The sequence below is a fragment of the Equus asinus genome, chromosome 7 (assembly GCF_041296235.1).
Source record: "Equus asinus isolate D_3611 breed Donkey chromosome 7, EquAss-T2T_v2, whole genome shotgun sequence".
Lineage (NCBI taxonomy): Eukaryota > Metazoa > Chordata > Mammalia > Perissodactyla > Equidae > Equus > Equus asinus.
The window spans coordinates 894,092-917,971 of NC_091796.1; the positions used below are offsets into that span (position 1 = coordinate 894,092).

At 50.1% G+C, this 23,880-nt stretch overlaps 1 protein-coding gene across 25 annotated transcripts in view; it reads right to left on the reverse strand.

The window, feature by feature from the left end:
- Nucleotides 1–6,190: 6,190 nt before the first annotated feature.
- The window catches only part of ATP9B (ATPase phospholipid transporting 9B (putative)), a 282,461-nt gene continuing 264,771 nt past the window's right edge, over nucleotides 6,191–23,880 (reverse strand). For 10 of the 25 annotated variants that reach the window (XM_044744014.2, XM_044744022.2, XM_070512820.1 and 7 more), the window contains 4 exons: nucleotides 14,108–14,165; nucleotides 13,166–13,369; nucleotides 7,807–7,839; nucleotides 6,191–6,726 (listed from right to left, as the gene is read on the reverse strand). In XM_044744014.2, the coding sequence (XP_044599949.2) occupies nucleotides 6,590–6,726; nucleotides 7,807–7,839; nucleotides 13,166–13,369; nucleotides 14,108–14,165 (432 nt within the window). In that variant the 3' untranslated portion in view covers nucleotides 6,191–6,589. The remainder of the gene's footprint in view (nucleotides 6,727–7,806; nucleotides 7,840–13,165; nucleotides 13,370–14,107; nucleotides 14,166–23,880) is intronic. The other 15 variants (XM_044744015.2, XM_070512828.1, XM_070512819.1 and 12 more) reach the window with 3 other exon arrangements.

The window sequence follows — 23,880 nt, forward strand, 5'->3', positions numbered from 1 at the left end:
CTGAGGGAGGAAAGGGAGTCGGGGCACTGGCTTCTGTTGGGGTTCAGCCCTTTGAACCAAGTTTTCAGTGTTCAGGTGGGATTGGTGACACTGAGTGAGGCGGACAGAGCTGTGGGCTGGGGGCCCCGCTGATGGGGGCAGCAGACCCTGACCCATGTTCCTTGATGGCACAGCCACTGAGGCCTTTCCCTGGGCTTCTCGGTGACACCTGGAGAGGAGGGGAGAGCAGGTGGCCCCCAGGTCCTCTGGACGGAGCTCTTGGGACATGCCTGCACCCGCGTGGCTCATGTGACAGGTTCAAAGTGCAGGGAGGCCCTGCTGCCTTCCCACAAGGCAGGGTTCCACTCCTTGGTGGGGTCCTCTGCCCACTGTCCTTGAGCCTTCCTGCTTCAGGGGCCAGGTGAAGACGAAGAGGGTCCAGGGCAGGCAGTCCAGCACTGTCCCACCTCAAAGAGGCAGAGCCTCTGCCTGGGCCCTGGGCAGGACAGAAAGGAACAGGTGACCACTTTTGCCATCTGCTCTGGCTTCATGGGGGGTGAGTTTACAGGCTTTGTGAACACAATGTAGCCCTATCTGATTCAGAAATACTGGAGAAAAGGCACAATGATAGTCACTAGTCTAGAATAGGACAAGGCTATGGAGGGCAGCAGAAAGTCATTCATCCACCCACCCATGCACTTATCCATTCATCTACCTATCCATCCACTCACCCATCCACCCATTCCATCCACCCATCTATTACATCTATTCATCCACCCACCATGTACTCCTCCATCTATCTCCCCATCACCCCATCTCTCCATCCGTCCACTCATCCATCCATTCACCCACCCATCCATCCATCCATTCATCCATCTACCCATCCATCCATTATATTTATTCATCCACCCACCCACTCACCCATAAATCCATCACCCACCCACCTTCCCTTCCATCTGTCCATCTACCCACCCATGCACCCATCCATCCATTCTATTTTCACACATCAACGACTGGCAGTGATGTCAAGGCGCTTGGCGACACAGTGGTCAAAAAGCTTCAGCCCTTCCTCACATCCATTAGCCCCTCTTGAGGTCACTTCTCTCATTAGTTTAAATTAGTCTAATTCCCTTAACCCACGCCCCTTGTCTCTCTCTCCCTCCATCAGAGTTGCTCCAAAAACCCAACTGTGGTCAAACCCAATGATCTGAATCCGGCTGGAGGACACCCAAACAAGTTCGGGTGACTGGTTTTACTTCAAAGTCATGATAAAAATCCTCAATTAAGTGCACTTAGCTCTGCCGGGCAAGCCGCCTCTCTTTTCCAGGAGGCTTGCATCCTCTGCCACTGTGTCACTGCCCTCTGCCAAGAATCTGTGTCATGATTCAGCCCACTTGGGGCCGTCCTCACCTCCCCACCACACCAGCCTTCTCACCCCTGTGCTTTCCCCAGACACCCTCCTCTGCTCCCGGCGCCTGGCAGGAGCGCCCGGCCGTCTCATTCCAACTCTGCTCGTCTGGGGTGTCCTCCTCCTAACGCCCAGTCTGCTCATAGTGAGTGTCCACCACTGGCCTGTAAACACGTGCCAGACCCTCCAGGACCCTCCCATCTCCCTCGACCTCGAGGTGTGTTCCTCCTGCTGGTGACATGTCCTGAGCAGTGTCTGCGTGTGCTGTTTCTTCCTGTGTGTGAGACTCCAGTGATTTCTCAGGGTGCTGGGGTTAGCACAGCCTGTGAGCCCATCTCACTCACCCGCCACCCCTCCATCTCGCCTGCCACCCCACTGTCATCCCAGCTCCGCCCCTCAACTCCCTGAGTCCCCCACCTCGGGGCCTGTGCAGAAACTGCTCTCTATTGCTCCTTATTTCTGGGCTTCAATCTCACCCCTGGAGAGGAGCCCCCATTACTTGTTCTCGACTCCTTCTAAGCCCTGTCCCCCAGCCCACGTGGTCTCCCCGGGGAGACCACCCACGGGCAGGCGTTTGTCATGCTCACACCTGTGAGCTCAGCACCTGCACAGCCAGGCACTCAGGGGACACTGACCCCGATGTAGAGTGGGGCCGGTCTCCTGTCTCATGGAGCTTACAGCAGACTGGGAAAGACCCAGTTACACTGGTAAACAATAAAAATGCACTTCCCAGGCCCCAAAGATGGTGAAATAAGTCCTACGAGGTTGGACAGCTTTCACCGACAGATCAACCCTTTCAGTAGAACTTCTGGAGCTGACACGGCATCCAGAACTTGACAAGCAGGAACAGACTGAGGCCATTCCACCCACAGGGACACCTCACTGCCTGCAGGTGGACAGCCGCTCCCTCCAGCAGAGGCCACTGCCTTCTCAGGGCCAGCCCAGAAGCTTGTGCCAGGCTGGATCCAACTGTCCTTCGTGGGTGGCTCTCCTCCTTGATCCAGCAGAGAAGCAGGACTGTCGGTGCCCCTCCAAGGCACTTCGTGCGTGAGTCACTGCCTGCAGCTCCTGACGTCCCCATCCTATCTCAGGGAGTCCTGCCGACAGCTGGGGGAGACCATCCTCACCTCACAGGCTCAGTGCATCTCAGCTCTATGCCCCTAATTTGGACTTAAGACATCTCCATTTTCTGATTGTAACGTTCACCAGGTCTGCTGGTCAGTGTCCAGCTGACCACCTGAGGCTCACAGAAGCTCCTGTATTTGCAAAGTCGCCCTGCATGCTGTCCCACACGCTTGTGGGTTTGTTTCCGAGGTTTCCTGGTTTATCCCAACTGCACTGTCGGCCTCGTGGGCTGGCAGCGCCTTAGTCACTGTCCTCCCCGCCTGGCACTTGGCAGCCCCAGGCCTCAGCTGGGTGGCCCTATCTCACAGACCATTGGCTGCAGACTGTGATTCCCGTGAACCCACTTACTCCAGGTCATGCGTGCTCGAGCTCCCAGGGCAGGGCTGCAGACGCCGGGAGGCCCAGATCTATCCACACCCCGGAGTGATCTTGGATGACATTAATCCAGAACCCAAAGGAGAAAACCTGCGGCACCCACGAAGAGCTCAAACAGCGGTACCATGTGGGCAGCGAGGGGAATGACGCCCGCGCCCAGGGACACTGGCCTGAGCTCAGGGCACAGTGCTGATGGCGGTGCTGGGCAGAGGGTCAGCTTAGAGACTTTTGCGGTGGCTGGAGACCTTCCTCCTGGGAACACGCCACTGCAGGAGCCTGGCTGGCAAGTAGAGCAGGAGGAAATGGCCCGGGATGGGCAGTGGGGCAGACCCATTAAGCTGACCAGCTCCCCAGCTCCAGCATGGCTGTCCCCAGGGGCTGGGGGGCCAGTGACATCCCATAGGAAATTAGGCTGAAGAACTGAACGGACCCAAGAGACTTGGTGCAAGATGACTTTAGGAAATAAGAAGAAACTCCCCTCTAAGTCAAGAAGCCTGAACAATTCGCTGAGAAATCCTCCAAGACACTCCCAGTGAGGAGTGGGTAATGCTGTCAGTTAAAATACAACCCACAGATTTAGAGTAACACCCCAGGGGCTATACACGGTACAGGAAACCAACGCCTTGCCTCACAAAAAAGTCGCATTTAAGAAAAGCAACTCAGCTGGCTCACAGAAATCATGACAGCCTGGAAGACAAAGGGCTTTTTCTATCATAATACGACTGAGCCGTGTGTGTGTGTTTAGAACCTGAGTAAAGTAGGAAAACCAAGGACACCCTGAGGCAAGCACTTCAGGTGGGATGAGCTGACAGGACAGCTGACATTTCTGCACAGACACGGTTTTGGAGTTCAAGTGAGATTTTACAGACATAAAAGGATGAGACTCGAGAAACAGATGTACCGAACAGCAATGCCTTTGAATGTATGCTTTTAGCTGCCACGGAACTATGTGAGAAACATAACCTTCTGTGCAACTGGGCCTCAGTGTGTGTGAGGAGAACAGCTCTTCATGTCAGAACTCAGGAACTTGTGGGTTCCCACTGGAAAGGGAAGTGTGAATACAAAAGGCAGTGCTGGGGCCAGCCCCATGGCCCAGTGGTTAAGTTCGTGCATTCTGCTTTGGTGGCCTGGGGTTTCACTGGTTCAGATCCTGGGCGTGGACATGGCACTGCTCAACAGGCCATGCTGAGGTTGCGTCCCACACAGCATAACCAGAGCACCTACAACTAGAATATACAACTACATACTGGGGGGCTTTGAGGAAAAGAAGAAGAAGAAAAAAAGATTGAGGGGCCGGCCCCATGGCGCAGCAGTTAAGTTTGCATGTTCTGCTTCTCGGTGTTCCAGGGTTCACTGGTTCGGATCCCGGGTGCAGACATGGCACCGCTTGGCAAAAGCCATGCTGTGGTAGGCGTCCCACATATAAAGTAGAGGAAGATAGGCATGGATGTTAGCTCAGGGCCAGTCTTCCTCAGCAAAAAGAGTAGGATTGGCAGCAGATAGCTCAGGGCTAATCTTCCTCAAAAAAAAAAAAAAAAGATTGGCAGCAAATGATGGCTCAGGTGCCAGTCATTAAAAAGAAAAAAAAGGGAGTGCAATCAGCAGAGAGGTGCTGACGATGACGTGAATACAAGGAGGAGCGCACACCCTGGAGAGGTGCCAAAGACGGTAGGAATACAGGCAGGAGCATGCATGCACTGCGCAGAGGTGCCGAGGACAGTGTGAATACAGGCAGGAGTGCACACCGAGGAGAGGTGCCGAGGGCAGTGTGAATACGAGGAGGAGCGCACACCGCAGAGAGGTGCCGAGGACAGTGTGAATACGAGGAGGAGCGCATACCGCAGAGAGGTGCCGAGGACAGTGTGAATATGAGGAGGGCGCACCGCAGAGAGGTGCTGAGGACAGTGTGAATACGAGGAGGAGCGCACACCGCAGAGAGGTGCCGAGGACAGTGTGAATACGAGGAGGAGCGCACACCACGGAGAGGTGCCGAGGGCAGTGTGAATACGAGGAGGAGCGCACACCGCAGAGAGGTGCCGAGGACAGTGTGAATACGAGGAGGAGCGCATACCGCAGAGAGGTGCCGAGGACAGTGTGAATATGAGGAGGGCGCACCGCAGAGAGGTGCTGAGGACAGTGTGAATACGAGGAGGAGCGCACACCGCAGAGAGGTGCCGAGGACAGTGTGAATACGAGGAGGAGCGCACACCACGGAGAGGTGCCGAGGGCAGTGTGAATACGAGGAGGAGCGCACACCGCAGAGAGGTGCCGAGGACAGTGTGAATACGAGGAGGAGCGCACACCGCGGAGAGGTGCCGAGGGCAGTGTGAATACGAGGAGGAGCGCACACCGCGGAGAGGTGCCGAGGGCAGTGTGAATACGGGGAGGAGCGCACACCGCGGAGAGGTGCCGAGGGCAGTGTGAATACGAGGAGGAGCGCACACCGCAGAGAGGTGCTGAGGGCAGTGTGAATACGAGGAGGAGCACACACTGCGGAGAGGTGCCGAGGGCAGTGTGAATACAAGGAGGAGCACACACCGCGGAAAGGTGCCGAGGGCAGTGTGACTACAGGGAGGAGGGCATACTGTGGAGAGGCGCCGAGGACGGTGTGAACACTGGGAGGAGTGTGCACTGTGGAGAGGTGCTGAGTATGGAAGAAATACAGCGAGGAGTGCACACCATGGAGAGGTGCTGAGGATGGTGTGAATATAGGGAGGAATGCACACTGCGCAGTGGTGCCAATGATGCTGTGACTTCAAGGAGGAGTGCACACCGCGTTGAGGTGCCGAGGGCGGTGTGAATACAGGGAGAACTGCACACCACAGAAATGTGCCAAGGATGCTGTGAATACAAGGAGGAGGGCACACTGCAGAGAGGTGCCGAGGACAGTGTGAATACTGGGAGGAGTGCCCACTGCGCAGAGGTGCCATGGACCGAGTGAATACAGGGAGAAGAGCACACTGCGGAAAGGTGCCAAGGAAGCTGTGAATACAAGGAGGAGTGCACACTGCGGAGAGGTGCTGAGGGTGGTGTGACTACAGGGAGAACCGCACACCGCAGAGAGGTGCCGAGGATGCTGTGAACACAAGGAGGAATGCACACTGCAGAGAGGTGCCTAGGGCAGTGTGAATACAGGGAGGAGCACACACTGCGGAGAGGTGCCGAGAATGCTGTGAATAGAGGGAGGAGTGCGCACCGCGAAGAGGTGCCAAGGAGGGTGTGAATCCACATGGAAGTGCCCCACAGAGGCACTGACAGGCACACTTGGTCTCTGGTGAGGAGCAGCTCACACAGACAGCAGCATTGACAGCATGTGGAGTTTATTTGAGTTAAGTAGGAATGTCTTTCTATATTATAACATCAAAGAAATAATTTGAACATTAGAATTTGCAGAATATTAAACTTTCATTTCTAGTCTCAGAACAGTAGAGTAAGATGAATGCTTTACAGTAATAGTGAAATAATCAGGGCTTATTTTCAATAGAAACACAAGCTGGTTCGATCTGGAATTAAGTTTTGAAAAATAATAGAAAGGCAAGGATGCGGCCTCTGCTTGAGGAGGAGTGCCTGTCTCAGGGCCCGTCCCCAGAGGGCCTCTCTCCTGGGCCGTTCCTCTCACTGTCTCTGTCCACAGCCATCGCAAACCCTGCATCCCCTGCAGCGACTGGACGGTGCTGGAGCCAGGCTGGCAGATGCGCGGCCCTAGGAGGTGAGCTTGGAGTAGCTGGGAGGGGACAGCTTCCGCTTCAAGTACTTGAGGACGTAGAGTGGAAGACAGCTGACCACAGTGATTGCTGACACCTTCCACAGGAAGGTCACGGTGGTGATAAAGGCAACATCTGTGGGAAAGAAATTCAGGAACAAGCGTAAGAGGCAGCCAAGGAGGCCACCAGCCCCCACGGCACACGAGCCGCAGACCTCCCGCCTCCTGCCTGCTCTCTCCTGCGCCTCCCGAATCACTACCAGATGTCACAGAGGCGGCCCCCGCAGAGCCTTGGGTTTCTTTATCACAGTAGTTTTTACCCATATACCAGGGACAATGAATCCTTTCCATAGAACAAATGGAGCCAAGGTCTCAGAGAGTGTGTGTGACTAAACCACTCTTCTGTGTGCAGGCGCACGCGCATTGTGGCGCCTGGTCTGGAGGCAGCGCCACACAGCGCAGCCTCTGTGACCTGTCTAGACCATCTAGGCCAACTGTTTCCTTCTAAGGCAGCGACTTTGCTGAGGTGTGAGACGTCGCTGCCGCCTGCCTCGTGTGCTCCTCAGCCTCACCACGTCCTCTCCAGTCGCCCTGCCCTGCCCCACAGGCCGACCTCTGCACTCACTGTAACAAGCTGCAGTCAGATGACAGCCACGTGACATTCTCATGGGGAGAGGCATACAAAAGACCAGACATTTACAGAGTTTGAGTCTACAAATGGCAGAAACCTCTTTAGGTCATCAGAAGGTGGGATAAAAAGACGTTAGTGGGAGTCACAGACTTTCAGACCAAACAATGGCACAGGAAAACCTGCTGGTCCGTGTGCAGTGTTTGGGACCCAGAGGGATGGGGTCACGGTCTGTATTTAACCATACTCTGAAAAAATCCTGGAAGTGTTTTCCAGGGGCTCAACCACTAAAAATTAAAGGGCAAAAATGCTGCGGGGAGGGATAAACGTCACCTTCCGGACATGAATCCTCACAAGCAGACCTAGGGTGCCTGGGGTCCCGGCCCTGTCCGCTGAGCCACAGAACCCTAAGGGGGACCCGGCGGCCCCACGCCTGTCACCACGCGGGAAGAGCCCTCGGCAAATGCTTACTGTTAGCGAGTTAGAGGCAAACAGTGAGTTAGAGGGAGCTGTCCAGATCAGTTATGTATCTTGACGAACACTGTTCTGCTAAACTATACTCTTGAAAGAAATGGTAACTTCACCTACCTAAGAAAGCTCCAAAAGACACTCTGCCTATGCCTGTTCAAGACAAAACAGGACAAAGACAAGAAAGGACAAATTAAGGGATATCAGGATATTTCAAGTGGTTGGCTAACAAATAAAGAAATACATTAAGAAGCAATAAAAACGACAGTGGGAAAAGCATTTGTCACTCTGGTTTTCACACCTTGTTCCACTGTGTGTCACCACATGACTTTTTAAGCACAACTGAAATACAGTAGTTATCTTACTGCAGCTTGAAGTCATACACCCAAACATTCCCCTACGGGACCCAGATCCACAAAGTCCCACAGGGATTTAGGCTCAAAACGCAAAACACCCTATATCCCGGCTGTGCTTTCGCTGCCGTGAAAGGGGCTGTGTACACACTGTTTCCTCACATTAAATTTAACGCCTGAGCACGTGGTTGCTCATCCTCAAAGTGTCCCTGTGAGGGGAGAGGCCTGTCCCCAGCTCACAGGGGAGTGAGCTGAGGGTCAGGGCGGGGCGTCACCTGCCCAGTGCACGTGACGTGGCGTGTCTGTCACCTCAAAATTCAGTTTATGCCTGCTCATTCTAGCAAGGGACCAGATGCAGTATTTGTATTTTGTTTTGTTGTGTGTTCTGTATGTATTACTGAAGGAAGGAAAGGTATGTTAAAATGAAATGCCATGAGGATAAACCCATTTCTCTCACACTCATATAGGAAAATATACGAAATGCTGCTTCTTTTTCTTTTTTGAGGAAGATTAGCCCTGAGCTAACTACTACCAATCCTCCTCTTTTTGCTGAGGAAGACTGGCCCTGAGCTAACATCCATGCACATCTTCCTCTACTCCATACATGGGATGCCTACCACAGCATGGCTTTTGCTGAGCAGTGCCATGTCTGCACCTGGCATCTGAACCGGCAATCCCTGGGCCGCCGAGAAGTGAAATGTGCAAACTTAATCGCTGCGCCACTGCGCCGGCCCCCAAATGCTTACTCTTAAAACAAAGGTAACTGAAATATTACAACTTGAAATTAGCCATTTCTTATAGCTATAAGCTATTCTTTTGGCGGATGTTTCTTTTAATACAAAAATATTAGCTTTTTATATGTTCCTCTCCATCTCTTCACCACTAAGCGCACACCTGGAAGTGAGCTCACCCAGCTGCTGCTTTCAGAGGGGAATCCCTTTCACTTCTCTGCCATTTATATGTAGTTATGCAAAAGAACAAAGTTCACAAATTCCCGCTGTTGAAACTCGCCTAAACATTCATCCATCTTGTGATGTGTAGCTCTGGTGCAAAGGATAGAGAGGTTTTCATAATACAGTAGCTGCAGGTTACGATCAATTTTCACCAAAAATAACCTGACGGTACACTGCTTCACTCCACGGAGTGGAAACAGAGGATCCTTTCCCCTTCCAGGGAAGTCAGTGTATTCCACAGACAGCGGTCGTGCGTCTGGACAGCGGCAGACTCGATTTTCAAGTGTCAACACTCTTTGCCTTAAGATGCACTTTCTGACAGTGCCGAAGTGTACCGACACAGACATAACACCAGTGCGGTGCTGTGACTTGATCACCGACCAGGGACAGCCCGACAGCACTGGAAGGAGGGCGAGTCTGACTGCACTGTTAACGCCAATCTTCCAGATTCTCGGGGCTACACGGGCCTTCCCCAACTCTCATCTCTGGCCCCACGCAGAACTCTGCTCTCATCTCTTCCCTGCTTTGTCAGTCACACACACAGCCCCTGGGTCAAGGGCCTGCTCTCTGAAGAACCCGCCCCTCTGTCACTCTGTGAGGACACCGGCCCTCCGTCGTGCCTACCCTGGGTACAGAGCCTGGCTCCACCCCTTCACATCAGCACTCACGGCAATTTCTGACCACACGAGGCTCCTTCTCTACAAGGGTCTGTGAGGCCCTCCCCATCCCACCCTTGCCACAGGGCCCTACAACAGGATCCTGCATCTGTTCCTAAAAAGCCCCCTGGGGAGGTGACCGGCATCTGTGCAGGCAGGGTCTTGGCGAGTCACCCTAATGTCCCTGGGAAGACAAGAGCCGATGCTTCCATGGCACGTCACAACTGGGGGCCAGCGGTCCTGCCACAACCCCACGTGAAGGCACTGTTCTCGTCACAGCTTCACGGAGGTCCAGGCACCTGGCTGAGGCCACACAGGTCAGTCTGGAACCAGGCCCACTGCCACCCAGCAGGGGCGAGATGCTTTCGTGGTGGTGGCTGACCTCAGCCATATCAGGAGCAGAACTCTGGCTGAAGGGAGCGACCTAAGGCATCTGCCTCCTACCCTAGAAGGGCCCCCGTGAGCGAGCGAGTGCCCAGCAGCGCCATTCCTTCTGTTCGTGAAACATCACTGTCCTATAGGACGTTAATAGGCCTCACAGAGGGGTTGCAGGACAAAGCAGTTCAGGAAAGGCTGGTGCGGTGAACATGGAACATGCAGAACTTGCAGGTCTCTGGCCCCGCTTTCCTGCAGAGGGACCCCCAGGTGTGCATGTGGTGCAGACATTCCTGTCCCAGAGGGCAGGGTTGAGGACGCTGTGCAGACAGAGTTCACCTTCTAATCAGCCTGCCTCCGTGGACAATGCTTCTGACGCTGGCTCTCCCCACATCCTGCATGCCTGCACGGCGCCCCCGCATCCGGAGCCCCCCTGCCTCCTCAGGCTCAGCCTGTGGCTGACCCAGGTGCTCCCCTCCTCAGGTGAACACCTCTTTCCTCTGAATCCGAGGCTCTGTCTTGTCGTCTCCACGGTGCCACCCTCACTCCTGACTCGTGGCACCAAACTGGTTTTACCTCTCCCTTGACGCTTCCAAGACTTTCTCTTTCTCTTGAAATTTCAAGAAAGCCAAGTCTTGGCGTGGACCCTGGCTCACGTGTGGGCGGGACTGCCCTGTGGGGCCTTCCCATTTACAGACGGTAGGCTGCAGACCTGGACTTTCTCTGTGCCACTGCCTAAGTGACTGCCTCCGCTCGCTCTTTGTGGAACCCCCACTCGTCATAGGGTTGGCCTCCTAGATGACCCTGTGGTTTCCTCAGTGTCCATCCTCTTGCTCTACTTTCAGGAGGGCTCCGTGACTCATTTTCCAATCCTTCCGTTTATCTCTGCTATCAGGCTTCTAGGCTCCAAGGACTCTTTCTTGTTCTCAGAGCTCTGTTCTTGGTTAATGGATGCAGCTCTTCCCTCTGAAGTTCTGTGTGTTTCCTCCAGGTTCCCTCGTCCGTGTTGTCAGAGGTCCCCCTGCCCCAGGTGACCTGGCTCTCCGCACACGCACCAGCGAGGAACCACATGGCAGATGGCAGCCTCCTGTGACAGCTGGGGCTTGTCAGGGTGGGCCGTTCCAGAGCGGTCCAGTGACGAGCCTGTTTCAGTCTAGACGTCAGAATCGACAGGCCTCCCCTCCAGGACAACTCCATTCCTCTAGGAGGATCCTGCCTGCCAAGCAGGCTTGGCTGGCTCCCCCTGCATCTCACGGCCAGGACCGTGCCAGACGAATCATGGCGCCTGCTGCACGCAACGCGACCTTACAGGAGGGGCTTGCTTGCAGTAGTGTCTGCTGAGGCCTGATGGAAATTTGGGCTCACTTACTAACGGCAGGCAGGTTGCAGGTGTCAGTCCCAGGGTCCCTGGGGTGAGCTTCAGTTCAAATTCCAGGTCTGCTGTTCATGTTGGACACAGAGATGTTAGCAAATGAGAAACGTGGAAGTCAGCATCTTCATCCGTAACCTGGGTGGCAGGAACATGTCGGACTGGCCTCGCATAGCCATCAAGAGCACAAGAGGGTGATGGTCAGCTGCTGTTACAGATGGGGAGGACACCATCGGGGACATGAGGCAGTTCTCCCTTTTTTGGAAAAACTTGTGGAAAATTTCATCTCAGACCAGGAAAAGCGCTGCCTTCACCTTCTCAGGCGGCCCCTCAGTGCGGTTTCCAGTGTGCCACGTGGATGCAGGAGCCACATCCACACCGCTGGGCTCAGCCAGGCTTTGGGAACTCTGAGGACAAACACTGCCTGTGGCTTCATCCAACCATATTCTTCCTCTTCTCTCTGCCCTGATTTTAAAAACCTTACAACAGAAATCGTATGCAGTCCTATTAGCCAGGTCAATCGATTTGGGATGACACAGGGAAGTAACTAACCAAACTTTGGGTGTTCTCAAACTCTGGCTGGAAAGGGCTGACATCTGGGGAGAAGAGTGAGAAGCTGGGTTTGATAAAGCAGGTCAGGTGAGGTGGGTCAGAGCAGCCGGCCGCTCACGGGGAAGCAGGAAGCCTTGGAAAGGGACAGAGGGCTGTATGTGCCCAGCACAGGCACTCCACAAAGTGAGCTCACAGCGGCTTCTTCTCAACAGCTGATTCCTCCCAAGCAGAGCACCTGTGATGGAGTCAGGGCAACTCCTCAGTCAGTTCCTGGGGACCCTGAATTCAGGGAAGGAGGAGTGAGCAAGTCACATAGGCTGTGGAGGTTTGGGCAATTCCGACCTGTTCTCTCTGCAGTCCGTGGAATGTGGTGATGAGGACTGTGATGACAACCACCACCACTTCCTGCGTGCTCACATTCCTCCTCAGGTCTCGTCCAGCATCACCTGCAGAAAACAGGCTCAGGGCGGTCGAACCACTTTGTCACGGTCACCTGGCTAGTAACAGGTGGGCTGGTGTGGGAGAGAAGCAGGGAGGACGAGTCATAGTGTCGAGGGCCATGTCTCTGATGCCTCTGAAGATGCTGCTGATGCAGCTGGGCTGCTAACGGGGGCTGAAGCCGTCACCCCCATGCCCTGAGGCCTCTGTCGAGAGGGGACGGCAGGAGAGTGCTGCCTCTGTGGGCACCTGGGCTCCACCCGGGAAGCCCTCTTCCTTGGAGTGCCCACTGCTTTAATTACAAAAAAGGACAAACAATATGGCTCTTGTGGAAGGAATTCTTGAAAACCAGCACAACTTCAATGTCTTTCTAAAGCCAACATGGTGAAAATTTTAATTTTATAAATTATTGCAAGGAGTTTAATCTTTCCATCAAAATAAGCTTTTTTATCAAAATGAAGCTTTCTGATGTGGGTTTTATTGTGGCTGCCAACTTAAGACAATGCAATAAAAAGTAACAATAAAAAAATGCTTAAAAACCAATAATAGATAATTATTCAAAAAAGAATTCCAAGGGCTGGCCCTGTGGCCAAGTGGTTCAAGTTCACATGCTCCGCTTTGGTAGCCTGGGTTCATGGCTTTGGATCCTGGGCACAGACCTACTCCACTTACCAGCCACGCTGTGGTGGCATCCCACATACAAAATAAAGGAAGACTGGCACAGATGTTGGCTCAGGGCGAATCTTCCTCAGGAAAAAGAAAAAGAATTCCAAGGCAACTCACCGAAGTATTCATTCAGAAAGGCAAGCGAGGCGATGTAGCAGCCCAGGCTGAGGAACTCGGCCACGACCATTAGCCAGTGCCACGTCCTGACGGTCAGGGCCACCATCAGCAGCTCGGTGAGGATGAGGGCCGTGAAGGAGATGGCCACGACATGGACGAATTCAGACTCGAAAAGCAGCAGGGCCCCATACATGAGGATGCCGCCTGGAAGACAGCAAGGGGAGCGGAGAGGGCTTGCCACCGACAGCGTCCGCTGCTTGGACAGGAGTTCTAGTCCGAGGGAAGTCAGCTGGGAAACCCATCACAGAAATAGCTACTGATACTAAAACACCTAAGGGTAAGGGATTACATCCGTATCCACGCTTCTGTAGATTAACGATTTAAACTCTGGGTTATGACTAAGAGAAGATGTGGTCCTAGCTTGGTGGCTGAAGAGGATCAAGCAGTGGCCTAAGAGCCTTCTACTCTCTGCAGGAAGGGGCACTCCTGTACTCCATCAGCATGGACACTGCACACGCTAACGCAGGACATCTGGTCTACCTGTGCAGACACTTTCACAAGCCCGTCCACCTGCAGCACTAAACATGGGGTGTCAAGGACTTCTGATTATGTAATTCAGATTCTCAGAGCCTTGCTCCCACTCCGTGAAAGAAACCATTGTAGGGTACACAATGGGACAAGTGTGTGTTAACAATTTTCTGAATTCACATTTAATTTAAAACAGGTCAATTTTAGGTGACATGTGTGAGTAAAAACAGCAGTCCACGCCCAGTGTGACGAGGCCTGAAGACCAGATGCTGGAGTATCGATTTACAGGGTTAACAGAAAGCAGTATTTAAATGCTGACAAAATTTTAAGCTTTTGGAACTTAACTGGGGACGTGAAAACAGCACTGCTAACAGAAGACAAATCCTCAGTCCAGGAGAAAGGGGCCCGTCTTACCTTGGTAAATACTGATTAAAACCCAGACGAGGAACGTCTTAAAGGACAAGGATCTTCCCTAGGGCAAAGAAGGGAACAGCTCAGTTAATAGAGGGCAACAACATGGCGATGTGTGTCCCAGAAGCTGCGTGTGGGACTTCTCAGACCCAGGCCCCCGAGCCCAGCCCAGGTACCAACCAAGCGCCCATCTTCCTGCCTGTGCGTCCGAGCTGTGCACTGCGCACACCACACCTAGAGAGGTGCTCTGTTTTCTTTTGCTTGACCTTTAAGCCGTAGCTATACGTCCCTTGGCTTCCTAGTGACCCAGGCGTTGATGTGTACAAACAGTGAAATGCACTAGGGGAGAAGGACTTTCCTTGTAGTAAAAATAATTTCCCTTTACTTCTTTATTGCTTGGGAACAAACATTGCTATATATTTACTTTTTAGTTTCTTCATATGAAAAGGGTGGTCTATTACAAGGGAAGTCAGAATTCATTATCCCTTAGGTCCTTTCTGGAAAAGATGTCACACAAATAAGTCCAACACAGACAAACAGGATGGTTTCTTGTGCAATAACCTTCACTTTTAAAGCTCAGCATAGGTTATTAGGGATGGGCCAGGACAGAAGAATGCCAGCCTGTGCTCTTGTCTAACCACTCCTAAAGACATTTATATCCAAGACAGAAGACTGTACTACCGTGTTGGTGTTGAGGGTCGCTAAAGGCCTGGGCATCAGGACAAAGCCCAACAGACCATCAGAACCATAGCATCATGTGACCACTGCGCTGATCCCGTGCCTCTGAGGCTATTTTCTGGAGCCACAGAGTGACTCGGTTGGATAGAGCTGACAACATTTCCATTTACAGATGAGGAAGCATGAGAGGCCTGGCAACTTCCTTAAGTTCTCGCTGCAGGTGGGTAGTGCTAAGCAGCGTGCCTGAGCAGAGTCCAGAGCTCCGACTGCGACTGGGGTGCCCCAGCGCGGAAGGGACTAGCACAGCGACTTCAGAGGGGGATGTTTCAGAGTGACAGAGCGATAAATGCCACACACAAACGAACCTGGACGGGAGATGGAGGACACCAGGGACACAGCGAGACACACGGCCATGACACTGGAGGGGGATCTAGGTCTGACTCCCATCTCCGTCAAGTCGGCTGACAACTTTTCAGAAGAGACACAGGCCGAGTATGGCACCTTCAGTGTCCTCCTTGCTTACAAGGATCGATCTGAAAATGTTGGCCAAGCCTGACTCCTTAGGGTACATAAGTGTGAAGAGTCAGATTCAAGCCATCAATTTATTAAAAGGCAGAAAACTTTAATTTAAACATTTATATATTTTAATAGGTTCTCTTAGCATATATTTCCCAAGTGTGTTTCTCTGACTGGATACTAGCGGGTGTTGGGCCTTTGGTGATAAAATTCATGTGTCATTAAGTACATGGTTAATTTTATTTGAATATTTTAAAAGAAAATTTAACTTTAATTTTTTATACAGAAATAAGAGATTTACTTTGTAGCCAGATTTGCTGACATCTATTCAAAATTTATGTGACATAATTATCAATTTACATACTGAAAGATGAAAAGGGAGCATTTGTGCTATTGCTCGCGTTAGGAAATGCAAGCTCATCAGACGGTTTTTAAAGACAGCTCACCAAAGGTGCAGTCAGTGCTCCTGTGTCCAAGCAGACTGTAGATTCATGAATCAAACACAATAGGGTGAGCATAAAAACCATCACTAAAATAAATAATTGGAGAAAAAATGCGAAAAATACACACGAACCACTTGTTCCTGGATGTGATGCTTATTAATGGGTCCCAGACTTCAGCTTTGAGAGACAAAAGTAAAAATCTCATTGTACTTAGTGGCACAGATATACTATGTGTGGAGGCAATTCATTCACTGCCCATCTGTGCTGCATGTCCAGGTGCTCTCCTGGGCCCGAGCACCTTGTCACTGGTTGAGGAAGACGAAGGATGGCCTCACGGAGATGATTCCACCAACCCCTCACTCACACGCAAGGAACTCTGTCCAGGTGCCGAGCAGATGCGGCTGAGCACCTGGACGGCCAGGGACACCCCTCCCCAGCTATGTCTGGCACGCACTTAACTCGTGTGCCTCTGTGAACAGAAATGGTAATGGTACAGACCTCATGTGGACAAAATTAAATAAGCACAATGCCACAAACCTAGCGAGCATTCAGTAAATGCTTGTCATCATATTTTCATATTAAAATTACAGACTTCAGAAAATACATTTCTATTACACATCGACCAAAACTGTAAAAAAATAAAATCCAGCTAATTTTTGGAAAGATTAACCCACCTGAAGGTCACATGAATAAAACTATTAATATGATTGTTTAATGTGGTTAAGAGCTACAGAAGCGCTAAGGGCCACACTGTGTAGCACATAGAGAGGCCGTGCTGACGTGCACACTGACGGGACGTGTGGTTACACACGAAGGGAGGATGGGTGCTGAGGCCACAGCTCAGCAGTGCCAGGACTCAGGCTGCCCCACGTTTGTGACCACTCCTCTCATCTTAACTTATTCTCCTAGTCTACCTCCTTGCTACTTTCTCTGATTCCTGCTGGAACAAAGGAAGATGGGTGTTTCCTCTCACATCCCCATAGTGACAACTGCGTTGGAGGAGTCTGGGGGTGGAAGAATGGTTCAGGACGACTAAAGGGCGGGGACACGGAAACGCCAGAACAACTTCTGAAGGGAGGCAGGGCTGGTGCCCGCTGGGGTCGAGGAGGAAACCTGTGAAAGAACATGCTCTGACTCTGGGCAGGAAGCAAGGGCTTCCAAGCACCAAGCACGTGCGAGCTCGTCAGGAGAGAAGAGGGGGCAGAAGACACGGGCACAGGGGCTGTTGGGGCGGCGGCTAGGACAGCGCTTTTTCACATGGTATTCTGATTCCTGACTCCACTGACACTTCTGTTTCTTGTACTACTGGTTTGAGATCATGGTTATTGATTTCTTAAAGTTCTTATTCCTTCATTCTAAAGGGGATGAACTCAATTTCATCCAATGAAATATAACTCTCAGAATAGTACTGAACGTGCAATATAACGCACAGAGTATTTCTGAACAGGTTAGACAAGAAGCAGATGCTCACCAGAGTGTGCTTACTGCCGGACTAACCCGCTTCAGGTGGGGCTCAGGGGGAGAGATTTGCGAAAGCTTCAGAATCTAGGAAGGACACGGCTATAGTTCTGCTAATGCAATTCTCTTCATCTATCCCAGGAAGGAGGAGGTATTCTAGGCTTTGCCTCGTCACTGTCAACCACCTGTGTTGCGGTGCCGTCGAGAGTGGCACAGATGGCTCCATAGACCCTCCCCAGCTGCCCTCGGCTGGTCCTCACATGGACCCCGAACAGCCACTAGCACTGAGGCACTAGCCTTGGTCCAGTCTGACTAAACTATCTGAATGCCAACAGTTTTTCCACAAGTGTCCTTCTTCTGCCCCTTGGTCCCAGCCAGGATGCCACACTGCCTCTCTCATCACATCTCCTGAGGCTCCGGAGATCTGGCCAGCCCCTTCCTCTTTCCCATCTTCAATGACCCGGACACTTGTCAAAGCTCCGGTCAGCGATGTTGTGGAATGCCCCAGTGTGCGTTTGCCTGCTGCCTTCTAAGGACTGGACTGTTGGGGCAGAAAGGGCGGCGTGTCCCCCAGTGTGCCGCACTAGGAGGACATGGTGTGTGTTCACTGGTTACATGACTTCTGCCCACTTGGTTAAGACGGTGTCTTCCGGGTTTCTTGCTGTTCAATTACATTTTTTCCCTTTGTATTTGTATCTTGGGAAAACTGGGCCGGCCTGGCGGCATAGAGGTTAAGTTTGCGTGCTCCACTTTGGCAGCTTGGGGTTTGCTGGTTAGCATCCCAGGTGCAAGCCTAGCACTGCTCATCAAGGCATGCTGTGACGGCCTCCCACATACAAAATAGAGGAAGATGGCCACAGATGTTAGCTCAGGGACAATCTTCCTCACATACACAAAAACACAAAAAAAATCCAGTTATCTTGGGAAGACACTTCCAGACAAAGCAGGTACTGTCTCTCTCCATTCCTCTGCCCACGGACTTCTGTGCCCACTGGGGCCTCTGCACAGCACTTGCTGCTCTGTGTTCCCACGTGCCTTCCCAGCTCCCTCATGCTCTCACCTGTGGAACGGAATGCCCCACTGGGGAGGGGTTCTCTCTCTATATATATTAGTAAGGACTTGGGGTGTTGGCTTTATTCTGGGGTTATAATGCAATACCACTGTTATTTATCTTGTTGCTCAAGATGCTCCAAGTCTGGCTGTCAGGCACTCTTCCAGGCTGAGGCCTGTGCCATCTGACATGCCACCATTACTGGTGGTGTTCATCTCTGAGCCCATCCTTACTTTCTGGCTCACAGCTGCTCCAGGCTCATCTTGCACTTTCCCTGTCTAAGGTGCTGGCACTCCACTTAGTGCCTGACGGCGTGGCATCTCCTCTGGGATCTGGACACCGGGTTGCTCCCTGCCACTGCACTCCCGCTCAGCAGATGACCTAGGACATGTGTGCACACATGTGTCTGTGTTTCTTTCTGCATCTGTCTGTACCTGCACTAACATGCATCACCTGACTCCCCCCAGCCCAGCAGCCCTCGCCTCATAGTGAGAAGGCTGGTTCTCGTCTGCTGCCACGCAGCACCATCCGCTCAGCCCTGGGCCACACACAGAGCAGGTCCCTGCAGAAACACGTGACCCATGGAGTCCGGGGTTGTGTGTGGCTCTTCTGGTCTCCAGCCTCCCAGCAGACTCAGTCAGACACTTTTCCCAAAGTGACTTAGAGCAGCTCCTCTCCTCCCCCACCCACCCCGACCCTATGAGACTGTGACTCAGCGCCGTGTGGTCAGATTCATCACAGTCTGCGCTCCAGCTCTCCCGACTCCTCTCTGGGCGGGCCGCAGTCCTTAGGGTTCTGAGAAGCGCAGTCTCGTGCCCAGCACAGTGCCAGATGAAACAGACCCCTCACCCCAAAAGTGACCCTTTTCAGTCACCCCCTCCCACCCCAAAACCTTTGGCACCACTGATCTGTTTTCTGCCCCTGTAGTTTGCCTTCCTCAGAGTGTCAGATAAATGGGATCATACAAACTTTTGAGTCTGGCTTCTTTTGTGTAACAAAACGCATCTGAGATCCATCCGTGTTGTTGAATTGATGGTTTTTCTTCTCATTGCTAAACACTCTCCCACTGTATGGCTGTGCCAGTCACTGGTTGAAGGACATCCGGTTGTTTCCAGTTTGGGGCAATTATGACAAAGCTGCCATAAACAGTCACATACAGAATTTTGTGGGAACATAAATTTTCATGTCTCTTGGGTGAATACTTAGCTGTAGGCTTGCTGGGTCCTATGGTAAGTACATGTTTAACTTTACAAGAAACTGCCAAACTGTGTCCCAGAGTGGTTGTGCCATTGTGCATTCCATCAGCAATGAGTGGGAGCCGCTGTTGCTCCATATCTTTGCCAGCACTTGGTATTGCTAGCATTTTAGATATTTGCCATTCTAATAGGTTGTAGTAGTATCTCATTGTTGTAATTTGCATTTCTCTAATGAAAAATGATGTTGAGCATTTTTCCATATGTTTACTTGCCATCTGTACATCATCTTTGGTGTGGTGCCAATGCAGGTCTTTTGTCTATTTAAAAAATTGGTTTGCTTTCTTTTTGAGTTTTGAGGGTTCTTCATATATTCTGAATACAAGTCCTTTATCAGAAGTGTGATTTGCAAATATTTCCTATCAGTCTGTGGCTTGTCTTTTCATTTTCTTAACAGTGTCATTCACAGAACAAGTTTTTAATTATGATAAAGTCCAATTTATCAACTTTTTCCTTTATGAATCATGCTTCTGACCCCATATCTAAAAACACTTTGCCTAACCCAAGGTCATGCACGTTTTCTTCTAGAGGTTTATAGTCTTACATTTTACATTTAGGTCTATGACCCATTTTGAGTGAACTTCCGTAGAAGGTGTGAGGTGTGGGCTGAGGTTCTATTTTTGCCTGTGGGTGACCAATTGTTCCCACATCCTTGTTGACAAGATGATCCTTCCTCCGCTGGATTCCCTTTCACGTTTGTCAAACATTGGGTGACATGTGTGGCTCTCCTTCTGGGCTCTCTGTTCTGTTCCACTGATTGATGTGTCTATCCTTTGCCAATAGTACAGCACCTTCACAGCTGTTTTACAGAAGGTCTTGAAATCGGGGAGTGTGAGTCTTCCCATTTTGTTCTTCTCTCCCCAAACTGCTTTGGTAATTCTAGTTCACTTGCCTTCCCACATAATCTTAGAATCAACTTGTCAATGTTCAACACCATGGAGTTTTTCAATCCATGAACACGCATGTTACACCTTTCTGAAACCTCTTTCACTGTGTTTTCGTTTTCAGCATACGGACCCTGCACATACGTTGTTAGAGTTAAATCAAGTATTTCACTTTTTTAGGCTATTATAATCAGTGTTTAAAATTTTTTTCAGACCCAGACTGTTGAATTAGTTTTCAATTAGAAATGATTAAAAATATTTTTTCCTTGTATCCTGCAAGCTTAGTTAAGCTCACTAGTCCAGGAGGTTTTTTGTGGATTCTTTAGGATTTTGGCATCTGCAAACAGGTATTCGTATTTCTTCCTTCCTAATTTCTGCATTTAGTGTCTTCCTGCCTTAGCACTATCATAATTAAAATTACGTAAGGATACAAATACACATTTCAAAATCTAAAACCATTTTGAGAATATTTAACGGAAAATGAAAAATAGTAAAGTAGTCCTAATAGTTCAATATCTGACCTTCCACGGATTTTTAAGAACCTACGTGACCTCTGACAGTCAGTACAACCACAGCCAGTGTCTCCACAGTTGGTAAGTAGTTTAGTTTATCATGAACACAGAACTACGTACCAGTGACTGAGTCTACAGCTACGAGTCTGAGATGCCTCGGGAGCACGTGGGCAAGCTTGGCTGACCATGGTCACCTTACCAGTCCTGACCCCTGCATCTCAGCTCAGGGGGCTTTTCATAAGAGGCCATAGACCACTCAGGACAAATAAAGTCATCTGTAGAGTCAGGAGAGGGATAAATACATAAAGACAGGACGAACTCCCTATCATACTGGCAGCACCCAGAAAATTAGAAATGACTGTACTCATCACAATCAAAGTTTAATAACCCAAAGCAGAATCTGACCTTCAAAAGAGGAATACCAAATATTATTGTTACAAATACATCACTCTCTGAAGGGATGAAAATCATATGGATTTAGGAGGAAGGAGGAAATGTTGCCTCTCTGTTGAACTGACTTGCCCAGTGGTCACTGAACAGACACTGTGTCCCAGTAGGTGTTGGCTGATCTTGTTAGAGCAGGCTGTCAAATAAGTATCAAAACAGGGTATTTTATGTCAAAGTGTAGCACTCTCCTCTGTTTTGCAAGGGATGTGCACTCTGCTTCCCTTGATTATCTTTGAAGGTATTTTATAAAGTTACTGTGACCTGAGATTTCTGCTCAGAACTCGTCAGAACTCCTAGATAAATTATTCATTGGACACTTACTTATATTCCAATTTGAGGCTTATTTTATGCTGCTGCCGTATGCTCTTGTTTAACTATTATTTAATTTATCCTGAATTTACATTTTCTTTTCCTGACTAAATGCAGGCTTATTGAGACCAGGACCCACCAGCCCCAGCACAGCACCCTCCACAGACCTGCCAACACTGATGGAGCCAGATGGGCTACACCACCGCCCAGTGCCCGGCTATCAAAGGTACTGGATAGCAGAGCAAAGTGTAATGTTCAGAAAACTTGGCCAACGTTCGGAAGCAATATACAGCTTCAAAATATTTCTCTGGCTTCAATAAGAAAAAAACTCTCAATTTTTATCAAGGTAAGTGGTTCAGTACCTCAGTGCTACTTTGTTTTCAAAGGAATTGAAGTATACCAGATTTTTAAAGATGTATATACTGGCCCAGTGGCGTAGTGGTTAAGTTCGCACACTCTGCTTCAGTGGCCCAGGGTTCACGGGTTCAGATCCCAGGCGTGGACCTACACATGGCTCATGGAGCCAGCCATGGCCATGTCTCACATAAAATAGAAGAGGACTGGCACAGATGTTAGCTCAGCAACAATCTTCCTCAAGCGAAAAGAGGAAGATTGGCAACGGATGTTAGCTCAGGCCAATCTTTCTCACACACACACGCACACAAATACACACACACACACACACAAATACACACACACACCATGAAGACAAACAGTACAGATTTTGGATGTTGAAGAAAAAGATCCTAGAGAAAATAAGTGACTGAACTCTTGTCAAAATAGTTTAGGAATGGGGTCCTGACTTTAGGATACTGACACATTCTGAACTGTTGACCACCTTGCCAAAACTGGGAAGGTAGTACCCTTAACGTGATCCAGCTTAATCAGAATCGCACATGGTTTCCTGACATCCCCTCATGTTGAATGTATCAGCTAATGGCATGGAATTGACCGACTCATGCCTACAGTCAGAGATGAGCTGGCTAGTCAAGGCAAAAACCTGTGACCTGTAAATGTATACACTGTACTTGGAGTAACTCAGAAACCCATAAGAAAGATGCTGTGGGTACACTCTAAATCCTTAACAATGGTGAAAACATGTGTCCTGCTAGTGGTCAAGTCTGCATTTGCACTCAGTCCTCCTGATAATTCCTCCCACCTTGACCACCTGGCAGCAACAACCGGGCTGTCCTGCAGTGACCTTAATGCAACTTAGATACCAAGATCCCGACGGCCTCCAATTTTAGGGTCACTCATCTCGTTTCCTACTCTTACAGGAAAAGCTGTCTCCCCTTCCATTTGGGAGGCAGTATTGAAGCCAACATTTCTGGAGTCTCTGGAAATAAGGAAACACACGATCCACCAAAATTATAATTATTTGCAATAGCTTTCTGTAGTTTTTTGATCTTCAATCCTATTCTGCTTTACTGAAGGATAATGGTTTTACCATTTTAGGATATTAAACCAAAGAGTTTTCCTCTACTTATAATATTCACAGTGATGTTAGCGTCATGACAACAATACTTGAGATATATATATGTCTTATTATCAAATCAAATACTATCAAATATAAGGCTTGGTATTTTATTCTACTTTACACTATATTAGTGAGCTAGCCTTACTTTTGTTTTGATTATAAAAGTAATACGGACATTTTGTATTTTTTTCAAGGAACTTTAAAATCTTAATTCCATCAGATCCTTACAGCACCAAGAAATCCAAAGATCTAAGTGGCTCCAGCACCACTCTGACTGGTTAGTGGTCAGCTGGGCTCACGTCTGGCTGCTTAACGCCTCATCTAATTCTTTCTCATTACACCATACTGCCATAGCTTTAAACGTCTGAGTTGATAATTTCAGGTTATCAACTGTAAACCCAAATTTAATATGGGGTTAGTGGGTTTTGTTCTCAGCGTTGGTTCAGGAAAAGCCAGCCTTTCGGAAGATTCCAAAGCCGCCACAATTTGTATTTGGGGAGTTAAGTGGGTCTTCCACCCCATGCAGCCTGTTTTCTATGCTATAAACATACACTTTCATAAAAAATGTGATAAACTCAAAACTTCATTCAGATATATTTTAGTCTTAACACAGCCTAGTTTTAGGCCGAGTGAGTGAATCTTTTGCATAACTTCAGGGAAGCGTAGTTTTCTGGGTGGACTTTCTTCCCAGTAGCGTTACTGCAACAACAGCATCTGGGTCTCAGGGGCAGAAACACACTGTTGATAG